Raw genomic sequence first — 13,087 nt, 5'->3', positions numbered from 1 at the left:
GCTGTTTCTTTTAGTTCAAATGTTCTCAGGGATCACGACAGAAGCCATCAACCTTTTCATGTTTATATGAGCTTTCCCCCTCCAGCTCATGTCCCCCTCCCTTAAAATAAAGGTTACACTTCCCCTCCGAAACAGTTCCCAAGGTTCCCCAGTTTTCTGACGCAATCTCGGTTTGCTTTACAATGAAAACTGAATGTCATGTCATAATTGGGTCATTTTATTCAGCTCTATGTCTCAGTCCACTGCCAGAAAATAAAAACATATGTCATGTATCTCCAAAGTTGTTTCTTCTCCGAATATTAATGCCTAGCTTTTTAAAATACATGGATATTGAGTCAATACTAAAATACAATTATTCTATTTATGAAGAAAATCCACAAGGTAAATAAATAAAACAAATTAGATACAAGTAGAACCAGTGGCCACCTGATGTGAAGAACGGACTTATTTGAAAAGACCCTGATGCTGGGAAAGAGTGAAGTGGCCACCTGATGTGAAGAACGGACTTATTTGAAAAGACCCTGATGCTGGGAAAGAGTGAAGGCAGGAGAAAAAGGGGACGACAGAGGATGAGATGGTTGGATGGCATCACCGACTCGATGGACATGGGTTTGAGTAAACCCCGGGAGTTGGTGAGGGACAGGGAGGCCTGGCATGCTGCAGTCCATGGGGTCACAAAGAGTCGGACGCGACTGAGCTGAACTGAGAACTAATTCGAGGAAACTGCTTTCAGCTTATAGTTGCTTATTCTATGTAAAAAAATACACTCCTATAAACAACTTTCTTTCAGTTTTCTTCCCTGTGTTGTTGTTGTTCAGTCAGTCGTTGTGATCCCATGGACTGCAGCATGCCAGGCTTCCCTGTCCTTCATTATCTCCTTGAGTTTGCTCAAACTCACGTCCATTGAGTCGATGATGCCCTCCAACTATCTCATCCTGTGTTGCCCTCTTTTGCTCCTGCCTTTAATTTTTCCCAGCATCTGGGTCTTTTCCAATGAGTCAGTTCTTCATATCAGGTGGCCAAAGTATTAGCGCTTCAGTTTCAGCATCAGTCCTTCCAATGAACACTCAGGACTGATTTCCTTTAGGATTGACTGGTTGGATCTCCTTGCAGTCCAAGGACTCTTGAGAGTCTACTCCAGCACCACAGTTCAAAAGCATCAATTCTTTGGTGCTCAGCCTTCTTTATGCTTCAACTCTCATCTCCATACATGACTACTGGAAAAATCATAGCTTCGACTTTATTACCTATATCTTCCCTGTAATATAGGCAGTAATGTGGGCTACCTTCCCCACAGTACTGTTATTCAGATGCTTGAAACAGCTTACTGGTATTAAAAGTAGGTTAAAGTGTTTGAAAAGATGTGCAATATAAGTTTAAAATAAGTATTAATAGCACTGACATATATACACTACCATGTGCAAAATAGCTAGCTAGTGGGAAGATGCTACATAGCATGGGGGGATGGTAGGATGGCAGTCAAGAGGGGAAGGATATATGTATGTATAAGTATATATACATATATATATATATGGCCAAATTGCCAGGGGCTCAGAGGTTAAAGCGTCTTCCTGGAATGTGGGAGACCCAGGTTCCATCCCTGGGTCGGGAAGATCCCCTGGAGAAGGAAATGGCAACCCACTCCAGTACTCTTGCCTGGAGAATCCCGTGGAGGGAGGAGCCTGGTGGGCTACAGTCCATGGGGTTGCAAAGAGTTGGACATGACTGAGTGACTTCACTTTACTTCACATATATATATACATATATATATGTATACTCAAAAGTAGAGACATTACTTTGCCAACAAAGGTCCATCTAGTCAAGGCTATGGTTTTTCCAGTGGTCATGTATGGATGTGAGAGTTGGACTGTGAAGAAAGCTGAGCACCAAAGAATTGATGCTTTTGAACTATGGGTTGGAGAAGACTCTTGAGAGTCCCTTGGACTGCAAGGAGATCCAACCAGTCCATTCTAAAGGAGATCAGTCCTGGGTGTTCTTTGGAAGGACTGATGCTAAAGCTGAAACTCCAATACTTTGGCCACCTCATGCGAAGAGTTGACTTATTGGAAAAGTCCTCTGATGCTGAGAGGGATTCGGGGCAGGAGGAGAAGGAGATGACAGAGGATGAGATGGCTGGATGGCATCACTGACCCGATGGACGTGAGTTTGAGTGAACTCCAGGAGTTGGTGATGGACAGGGAGGCCTGGTGTGCTGCAATTAATAGGGTTGCAGAGTCATACATGACTGAGCGACTGAACTGAACTGAACTGAACTGATATACATATAGTTCTGAGTGATTTTCATTGTTGTATGGTAGAAACCAACGCAGCATTGTAAAGAAATTATCCTCCAATTAAAAAATAATAAAAAAAGTAACTCTTCACCACAAAAAAATGTATTTCCTCAGCCACTTTGCTTCTTTTAACAAAGAAAAACTTAAATTTGTTATTTATAAATAACATTTGCAATGACATTACAAGTTCAACAAGGGTTTCCCTTGTGGCTCATCTGGTAAAGAATCTGTCTGCAATGCTTTTGCCTCCCATCATTTGCTTTTCTATATATCTTCTTGTAAAGTGTACACTTCCTTTATAGAATTCCTTCAAGTACATTAACAGTTTTATCACCAACATAACCTTTCTTTCATTAATATTAATTTTTGTTAATTATTCTGGGTCACTCCTTTTTTCTTCATAACTCTCAAGTTTTAGGTATAGTGGGGCTTCAATAAGTCATGCATATTCAAATGTTTTCCACACAATAGAAGATAATGTTCAGAAAATATCTGATACATGATTTTTTTCTTTTTAATTTTTTAATGATTAACTTTTAAAAAGACAAATCTGAGTTTGGACTTCTTTTTAGTCATTTTAATTTCAAACTTTCTGAAAGTTATGTAACCTTGAAATAGTCTCTCTCAATCACAGTAGGAATATACAGACCCAAGGTAAACAAACTAGAAATGAAACTTTACATGAATGTTCACTCTTTTCACAGTGATTATTTTTCAATATTTGAGAAAGCTAAACCAAGGCTACAGTTCTTTCAAGCACCATTAACTGTTTCTTTCGCTACTTATTTTGTAATGAATTTATTTCAAAGCTTATTATTAATAGTAAAAATGCTAAAATTAATGCACTAAACAGAGACTTACATAGATATCTACAGAAATTGGCATAGAACATTAAGAAGTGAAGAATACAGAAATCTTACTAATTACTTTTCTGTATTTGTAATTAGTTATAAGATAGTTGTTGAACTTGTAGTGAGAGTGCAAGTCACTCAGTCATGTCCGACTCTTTGCAATTCCATGGACTATATAGTTCAAGAAATTCTCTAGGCCTGAATACTGGAGTGGGTAGCCTTTCCCTTCTCTAGGTGATTTTCCCAACCCAGGGATCAAACCCAGGTCTCCCGCATTGCAAGCGGATTATTAAACAGATGAGCCACAAGGGAAACCCTTGTTGAACTTGTAATGTCATTGCAAATGTTATTTATAAATAACAAATTTAAGTTTTTCTTTGTTAAAAGAAGCAAAGTGGCCGAGGAAGCAATTATGAAACCCCTTAAAGCTGAAAGCTGAAGCTGAAACTCCAATACTTTGGCCACCTGATCCAAAGAACTGACTCATTTGAAAAGACCCTGATGCTGGGAAAGATTAAAGATGGGAGGAGAAAGGGACAACAGAGGATAAGATGGTTGGATGGCATCATCAACTCGATGGACATGAGTTTGAGTAAACTCTGGGAATTGGTGATGGAAGAGAGGCCTGGTGTGCTGCAGTCCATGGGGTCACAGTCACACATGACTGAGGGACTGAACTGAACTCAAAATCCAAGTTTGAAGGCTAATACATTGGCAAAGAAATTCTAGAATTTTTAGATGACCAACCTACAGGAGATTAGTCAGGTTTTATCATTTCAGCACAGATTATGCATGATGCTTTTGAACTGTGGTGTTGCAGAAGACTCTTGAGAGTCCCATGGACTGCAAGGAGATCCAATCAGTCCATTCTAAAGGAGATCAGTCCTGGGTGTTCTTTGGAAGGAATGATGCTAAAGCTGAAACTCCAGTACTTTGGCCACCTCATGCAAAGAGTTGACTGATTGGAAAAGACTCTGATGCTGGGAGGGACTGGGGGCAGGAGGAAAAGGGGACAACAGAGGATGAGATGGCTGGATGGCATCACCGACTTGATGGACATGGGTTTGGGTGAACTCCGGGAGTTGGTGATGGACTAGGAGGCCTGGCATGCTGCAGTTCATGGGGTCGCAAAGAGTCGGACACGACTGAGCGACTGAACTGAACAGAACTGAACTGATGCATGATAAATTTGATTACAACTGACAACTAAGACTCAGTTGTATAATTAGTAACATACAGGGAGCAACTTAGCATATCTGGTTTTGTTGTTATCTATAAGAATTCTTTTAAATGTAGCAAACTAAGACTAGAAAAACATGTATTATTAGAAATAACTTTGTCATAATCTATTTGAATGAATGCAAATACCTGTCCTTTTGAAAGGATTTACCACTGTTCTCTTATCTAAAATGCAGCCTCTGCACTCTTAAAATTTTATTGCCAAACCTTGAAGTGTCAATAGAAAAAAATATCTGATTTTTCCTGTTTTTAATTGGATAAATTTGATAGGTAACATTGTGTAAATTTAAGGTGTACAGTCTACTACTTTGATACATTTATATCTTGTAACATGGTTGTCACTGTAGTGACATTTATCACATTACATAATTATAATACAATATTACTGTCTATATTCATTATAAACTCCAGGAGATAGTGAAGGACAGGGAAGCCTAGCATGCTGCACTCCATGGGGTTGCAGAGTTGGATACAACTGAGCCCCGAACTACAACAACAATATTCATTATGCTGTGTTTTATTTAGATCTCCATGACTTATTTACTAATTGTTACAAGTTTGTACCATGAGTCTTATCCCCCACCTCCCATGTTCTGATATCTTCTGGTACCTACAATTTTCCTATTTTTACAGGTTCAATTTTTTTCCACTCTATAATTAAGGGATATCATGCAGCACTTCTCTTTCTCTGTCTGACTTACCTTTTTTAGCAAATGTGCTCAAGGTCCTCTGTGTTGTCATAAATGGCAGAATACCCTGATTCCTTGTAGGAGTAGTGTTAGTTGCTCAGTAGTATCGGACTCTGTGATCCCATGGACTACAGCCCGCCAGGATCCTCTGTCCATGGGATTCTCCAGGCAAGGATACTGGAGTGGGTTGCCATGCCCTTCTCCAAATCATTTCCTGTGGCTGAATAATATTCCACTGTGTATTTTTGTTTGCGCTCAGTCACTCAGTCATGTCCAACTCTCTGCGGCCCCAGGGACTGTAGCCCACCAGGCTCCTCTGTCCATGGAATTTTCCAGGCAAGAATACTGGGGAGGGTTTGCCATTTCCTACTCCAGGGGATCTTCCAGACCCAGGGATCGAACTCACATCTCTTGCATCTCCTACACTGGCAGGCAGGTTCTTTACCACTAACGCCACCTGGGAAGCCCCACATCCTTTTTATCCATTCATCCATTGTGGGCATTTGCATTGTTTCCACATTTTGGCTATTATGAAAATTATTTTCTATCAGAAAGGTTAAAAGCAACTTCTCTAAAACCCAATTGTTTTTAGTAGAGGTCTTCCAATGTTTGGCTTATTTCTAACCATTCTATAATATATAATAGATAACTTAGATTCACCAAGGTATATTTTTAAATTGATCATAGGAGGCACATAAGAAAATTATACTACTAAAAACTAGTCAGCTGATAGTACCCTACTAGATTTTATTTTCTAATGGGTTCAACACACAACTGGGGTCATTTGATCTCTGGGTTGGAAAGACCCCCTGGAGCAGGAAAAGGCAACCCATTCCAGTATTCTGGCCTGGATAACTCCATGGACAGAGGCGCCTGGGAGGCTTCAGTCCATGGGGTCACAAAGAGTCAGGCCAACTGAGCGACTGAGCACACACACATGTCATTACTTTAAAGTGTGTTCACTGCTGTCACTCTGCTGAGCAACCGAACTATAGAACCCTATGAACAAGTGAAGAAAATCGAAACCTGTCTGAAGGTACTATACTGGCCCACTTCAGGGCAAAGTTTGAACTATCATCTATGATTCAGGTATGTATGATAGGTTGTGTTAGATTTTCTGGGAAATGCCAACCGTACCCAGCACGTGGACCTGCCTTCCATCAGTAACGGAAAACACCTAGCCCACACAGACGCAATTAAACTCTCTGCTGTTTAATTGTCTTAAGAAACCTCTTTATGTTCATGTAGAACCAGTCTGTAACACTTTTATTCTTCTGGAAAAATACTTTCTAAACAAAGTCCCCCAAAACATTAGTCTGGTTAGACAATCCCCTCAAAACTGTTTCGACATCTTAAAATGTTTATACATACTACATAAAGCTTCCTCTTGGATCTGAATATTATTTAATCATTTATAAGAAATTAAGTTTAATTATTTTAATTGTAATAATTATTTAATAGTTTAACATTAATATTTAATTATTATTATTTTAACACATTATATACTAAAAGTGCTAAAGAATATACCTATAAAAATTCTGCTTAATTTTTTTATCCTAGCAATTCCTTATAATCTTGGAACTCTTTACTCACATAATACTTATTATTATCCTGTAAAATGAGCATTCTAATGAATATGCTTTGGAAAATACAAATTTAGCTTTTCTCAACACTATCCACGGTTCCAGACAGGCTGTTAAATGAATACTGTGAATAGTGTGAATTTCTAGTAAATACAATTTTAGCATTATGGCAGTGATATTATATTACATTGTATTATTTGTTATAAATGAAAAATATCATTGAGGACACAGTCCATTATAATTTTAACCCATGGGAATGATTTTGTCTTAGGTCTCAGTATTCCAGTAAAAGCTGTGAAGTTTTCAGAAAACATCACAAATATCTTGTAATAGATCATGTTTTCTTCTTTTTATTAACCATAGAAGGCTCACTGTTAAAATTCAGTCAAATTTTAACAACTGCACAGGACTGAATATTATGCATACTTATATTCTTATATATGACTTCATCATATTTCTGCCCTATTTTTCATCTTCTTGATTTTGCATGTTTTAATTTTCAAAGCTACTGGACTTTGTAACTTGTCTCAGTTGCTTATGGGCCTTGTAAACCAAGGCTGAAACAAGGTATGGAATAAGTAGATGAATTTTCCTATTAGTTAAAAGTCTGAAGGACAAAGACTAACACGGAGAATCTAAGATTACTTGGATTGGCATAATAATAATAATGATGAGGTGATGTTCTCAAGTGAGAATGGAGGGCTTATTCTTTGTAACCCTCAGCATCCATCATTAGTCTGAGACTCTCAAAGGTAATAGCCACCCTAGAAGTATCACCAAAAACTTTGTTTTCTGGGAATTTTGAAATCATCTTTAAATACCATGGGTGTTAATACAAAACACCCGTTCCTGCCAAAGACATAAAATTTTAAAATCATAATTACTATGCTAATAAGATTCACATGCTTGCACTGAATGTTAAGTAAGTTACAAGTTCATTTCTGGCTTACATAAAACTTAGTGATTTTCTTCCAAGGGGAAAATATTTAAACCCCAAATTTTTTACGCATAAATGTATAAAGTTATGTCACATATATCTATTTAACCTCTTGACTTAGATCATTCTCTAGAATTCATTTCTAGATGATTCCAAAAATTAAATATAAAGCTTTATAACAGCTGTTTTTAATTTTATTTTTTCCTCATACCCTTATCTATCCTAATATCAGTTTGGCCAATTCTCTCTCAAATTCTTTATGCTATTCATAACCACTGTCATCATTTTTCTGAATAATAAAGCCTAAATATCTTATGTCTCTTCAGACTTGCCCATATGCAATAAATTATATACATAACATCCACAAATACATTTTAATTATAAATCTCTGTTTTAGCTTTCCATTACTCTTAGGATAATGTCACTTCAGCTAGCCTAGATGCTTCTATATATACACTAAGAACATTCTGTATTTCCCTGCTGCAGCCTAAATGCTGCTGGTGCTGCTGATGCTAAGTTGCTTCAGTCATGTCTGACTCTGTGCGACCCCATAGATGGAAGCCCACCAGGCTCCGACGTCCCTGGGATTCTCCAGACAAGAACACTGGAGTGGGTTGCCATGTCCTTCTCCAATGCATGAAAGTGAAAAGTGAAAGTGAAGTTGCTCAGTCGTGTCTGACTCCTGGCGACCCCATGGACTGCAGCCCACCAGGCTCCTCCGTTCATGGGATTTTCCAGCACATAATTCTTGTTTTAACTGTCTTTCTCCTGCTATTATTGGAAAATCCCATGAGGGCAGGAACTGCACTTTCCTGTTTCCCAAGCATGTAACCCAGTGTCTGGTACACACTCAATATTTATTTTTGAACAACTGAAGTCAGCTCACTTATAATGTGGTTTGCAAAGATGGGCTCGATAAAGGACAGAAATGGTAGGGACCTAACAGAAGCAGAAGATATTAAGAAGAGGTGGCAAGAATACACAGAAGAACTGTACAAAAAAGATCTTCACGACCCAGATAATCACGATGGTGTGATCACTGACCTACAGCCAGACATCCTGGAATGTGAAGTCAAGTGGGCTTTAGAAAGCATCACTAAGAACAAAGCTAGTGGAGGTGATGGAATTCCAGTTGAGCTATTTCAAATCCTAAAAGATGATGCTGTGAAAGTGCTGCACTCAATATGACAGCAAATTTGGGAAATTCAACAGTGGCCACAGGACTGGAAAAGGTCAGTTTTCATTCCAATCCCAAAGAAAGGCAATGCCAAAGAATGCTCAAACTACTGCACAATTGCACTCATCTCACATGCTAGTAAAGGAATGCTCAAAATTCTCCAAGCCAGGCTTCAGCAATATGTGAACTGTGAACTTCCTGATGTTCAAGCTGGTTATAGAAAAGGCAGATGAACCAGAGATCAAATTGTCAACATCCACTGGATCATGGAAAAAGCAAGAAAGTTCCAGAAAAACATCTATTTCTGCTTTATTGACTATGCCAAAGCCTTTGACTGTGTAGATCACAATAAACTGTGGACAATTCTGAAAGAGATGGGAATACCAGAACACCTGATCTGCCTCTTGAGAAATTTGTATGCAGGTCAGGAAGCAACAGTTAGAACTGGACACGGAACAACAGACTGGTTCCAAATAGGAAAAGGAGTATGTCAAGGCTGTATATTGTTACCCTGCTTATTTAACTTACATGCAGAGTACATCATGAGAATCACCGGACTGGAAGAAACACAAGCTGGACTCAAGATTGCCGGGAGAAATATCAATAACCTCAGATATGCAGATGACACCACCCTTATGGCAGAAAGTGAAGAGGAACTGAAAAGCCTCTTGATGAAAGTGAAAGAGGAGAGTGAAAAAGTTGGCTTAAAGCTCAGCATTCAGAAAACGAAGATCACGGCACCCAGTCCCATCACTTCATGGGAAATAGATAGGGAAACAGTGGAAACAGTGTCAGACTTTATTTTTTTGGGCTCCAAAATCACTGAAGATGGTAAGTGCAGCCATGAAATTAAAAGACACTTGCTCCTTGGAAGAAAAGCTATGAGAAAGTTCAATAGCATATTAAAAAGCAGAGACATTACTTTACCAATAAAGGTCCGTATTGTCAAAGCTATGGTTATTCCAGTACTCATGTACGGAGGTGAGAGTTGGATCATAAAGAAGGCTGAGTTCTGAAGAATTGATGCTTTTGAACTGTGGTGTTGGAGAAGACTCTTGAGAGTCCCTTGGACTGCAAGGAGATCCAACCAGTCAATCCTAAAGGAAATCAGTGCTGAATACTCATTGGAGGGACTGATGCTGAAGCTGAAACTCCAATACTTTGGCCACCCAATGTGAAGAACTGACTCATTTGAAAAGACCTTGATTCTGGGAAAGATTGAAGGCAGGAGGAGAAGGGGATGACAGAGGATGAGATGGTTGGATGGCATCACTGACTCAATGGACATGAGTTTGAGCAAGCTCTGGGTGTTGGTGATGGACAGGGAAGCCTGGCGTGCTGCAGTCCATGGGGTTGCAAACAGCTGGACTCAGAGACTGAACTGAAATGAACTGAGTTTATTCCCTTAACTCCAAGTCTCATATTTAAAAATCAGAAAAATTTTGATAAATTGTAATAAGAATATTTCTTGAATCTAGAATCAAGCAAGGCCATTGCATGAGGCTGTACGTTTTGTGCTCTACTAAGGAGGTGAGGGTAGGAGGTAGGTTCAATTGCTCACTAAGCCAAGATACCCAAGTTGCTCTGCCTAGAGGACAAGGTGCTTGTTTATTATTGGCCTATCCAGAGAGGCCCTTTTTGCAAATGAATGAGTCAGAGGATGCACCTTATATGTAATTTACAAATAATGCAGTATATTATTAACTGCAGTTCTGATTAACTATCTTTCTTTAAAAAAAGGCTTTATTTTAATCTGTTGGTCAATTTGCACTTGGACCAAACTATAAGACTACAAGCAGTGGTCAAATCTGTGTGATCATGACCTACATTGAACAGACTGATGTCTCTGACAGATGTCTTGTTACATACCAGGAATGTGTTTCCACAGTGCCCACACACGACCCTTGTACCTTCTGGTTGCACGGGCAATGCAGGTTGAGCGGGCTGCTCTTCAGAAACAAGCATTACTGGGCCAAGGTTAATTATGCGTCTACTGTGGAAAGAGAAAGGGAAAACCTCATTATCCCACAAATGGAGAGAGGGCAAAACCTATAATATACGGCCCAAACATGTGATACAGCATTGAAAATAAGATACTCTTGCTTTATAAATTAAGTGAATTAAGTTTCAGCTTTTAGGGCCAAAATCATAGAAAATAGCAATAGTCAATATTTTAAAAGTAACAAAATAAGATGGAATTGGACCTAATCAAATCACCTTAGTGAGTGAGTATAGTGAAGTCACTCAGTTGCGTCCAGTCTTTGCGACCCCATGGACTGTAGCCTACCAGGCTCCTCCCTCCATGGGATTCTCCAGGCAAGAGTACTGGAGTGGGTTGCCATTTTCTTCTCCAGGGGATCTTCCCGACCCAGGGATTGAACCTGGGTCTCCCGCATTGCAGGCAGACACTTTAACCTCTGAGCCACCAGGGAAGCCCTTAGGAACCATTTAACTGCTCCATATAATTTCAAATCTTATCATTCCTCATCTTACCTTATCTTATCCTATCTAGGAAGACAACCTGAGTTTGATAAAAGACTAAAGAAGTTAAAATATTCTAAATTAACATTTATATGTGAGCCATGAAGATACCAAAGTGCTGAGTCAAACAAAATTTTTCTGGGTAGGCCAGTACTCCTTAATATGTATTTAATAAGAGTTGGACAGAAAAGAAAATGGTAGGCTCCTTTCCTTTCTGTTTCCCCCGCTACCATTACATAGGGTTTCAACTGACTAACATTAAAAATGACAGAAATCACAGGGAAAAAGTACAGTTAAGGTTTTGATATACTCCTGTTTGGGCACTACATATGGCATTTGGCAGGGGCAAATAACTATAGAATTTATTTAAGTAGATTATACTTAACAAGAACTTCCCTGGTGGCTCAGACGGTAAAGCGTCTGCCTACAATGCGGGAGACCTGGGTTCAATCCCTGGGTCAGGAAGATCTCCTGGAGAAGGAAATGGCAACCCACTCCAGTATCCTTGCCTGGAAAATCCCATGGACGGAGGATTGTGGTGGGCTACAGTCCATGGGATAGCAAAGAGTCGGACACGACTGAGCAACTTCACTCACTCACTCACTCATACTTAGCAAAGACTAGTGTATTAACATGTGGTAAAGTGCACAATGATTACTAAAACACTTCCAAATCAAGATGAAATATGTCAAAGGTTCAAAGATAAACTAATCAGTTATTTTTAGTTAAATATAATGAGTCACTGATTTATTACAGTGCATTAAATAGTTATATAACATCAAGATAACTTGAATTGTTCATTCAAGAATATTGGTTTATGAATACTTGTAACCATTAATTTCAAACTAAGCAGTATCACTCCTTTAACAAAGAAAAAATACTGAAGGTCTTATAATTACTTTGAGGATAAAGACTGTTTAGAACAAACCCTGCCACATAATGAATCTTTAATAAGGACTTGTCAAATGAACAAATGAATGAATAGATGAATCTTTATGTCTTACCAATTGGGTCTTGGACATCCTATTCGCCGTGATGTGTCCTTACAAATGAGGAGACAATTACAAGGGCATCTAACGTATTTCTTCCCTGCTGGGGGATTTTTGATTGGCTAGATAAGAGAAGAAAATACAAACGAAGCGAATTAACTGAAGTACAGATTGCCAAAGCTTGCTTGTGTATAAAGAGGAAATGAATCCTAAAAATCTAAAGCTGCACATAGTGCTACCAAAGTACAAATTAAGGAAAATTGCATCATAAATGATTTATTTCATTGAAATATAGTTGATTCACAACATTGTGTTAACTTCCACTGTACAGCAAAGTGACTTGGTCATACACATACATATTCTTTTTCATATTCTCTTCCATCATGGTTTGTTGATGGAATGTTTCACATTCTCTTCCATCATGGTTTGCTGACAGAATAGTGAATATAGTCCCTGGTGCTATACAGTAGTGCCTTGTGTACCCATCATATATACCAGCGGTCCACATCCTTTTTGGTACCAGGGGCTCGTTTTGTGGAAGACAATTTTTCCATAGCCTGGGGGGGAGGGTGCGGTGCCAGATGTTTCAGGTGTATTACATTCATTGTCCTGCTGCTGATCTGACAAGAGGTGGAATTCAGGCAATAATGTGAGCGATGGGGAGCAGCTGCAAATATAGAGGGAGCTTTGCTCACTCTGCCGAACTCACCTCCTGCAGCGTGGCCCAGTTCCTGACAGGCCACAGACCAGCACCAGTCCGTGGCCCAGGGGCTGGGGACACTGGGGACCCCTGCTGGGTCTAAGAGTTCGCATCTGCTAGTCCCAACCTCCCAGTCCTTCCCTTCCA

General features: G+C 39.3%; 1 protein-coding gene across 1 annotated transcript in view; it reads right to left on the bottom strand.

Annotated features, from left to right (window-relative positions):
• PIP4P2 (phosphatidylinositol-4,5-bisphosphate 4-phosphatase 2) overlaps window positions 1-13,087 on the bottom strand; it is a 71,874-nt gene that overhangs the window by 17,978 nt on the left and 40,809 nt on the right. The window contains 2 exon segments of the mRNA NM_001040594.2: window positions 10,640-10,763; window positions 12,256-12,362. Coding sequence (NP_001035684.1) covers window positions 10,640-10,763; window positions 12,256-12,362 — 231 coding nt within the window.

Source organism: Bos taurus, chromosome 14, assembly GCF_002263795.3.
Source record: "Bos taurus isolate L1 Dominette 01449 registration number 42190680 breed Hereford chromosome 14, ARS-UCD2.0, whole genome shotgun sequence".
NCBI lineage: Eukaryota > Metazoa > Chordata > Mammalia > Artiodactyla > Bovidae > Bos > Bos taurus.
Note: the sequence above shows the minus strand (reverse complement) of the source record. Positions and strands in the feature narration are given on the sequence as shown.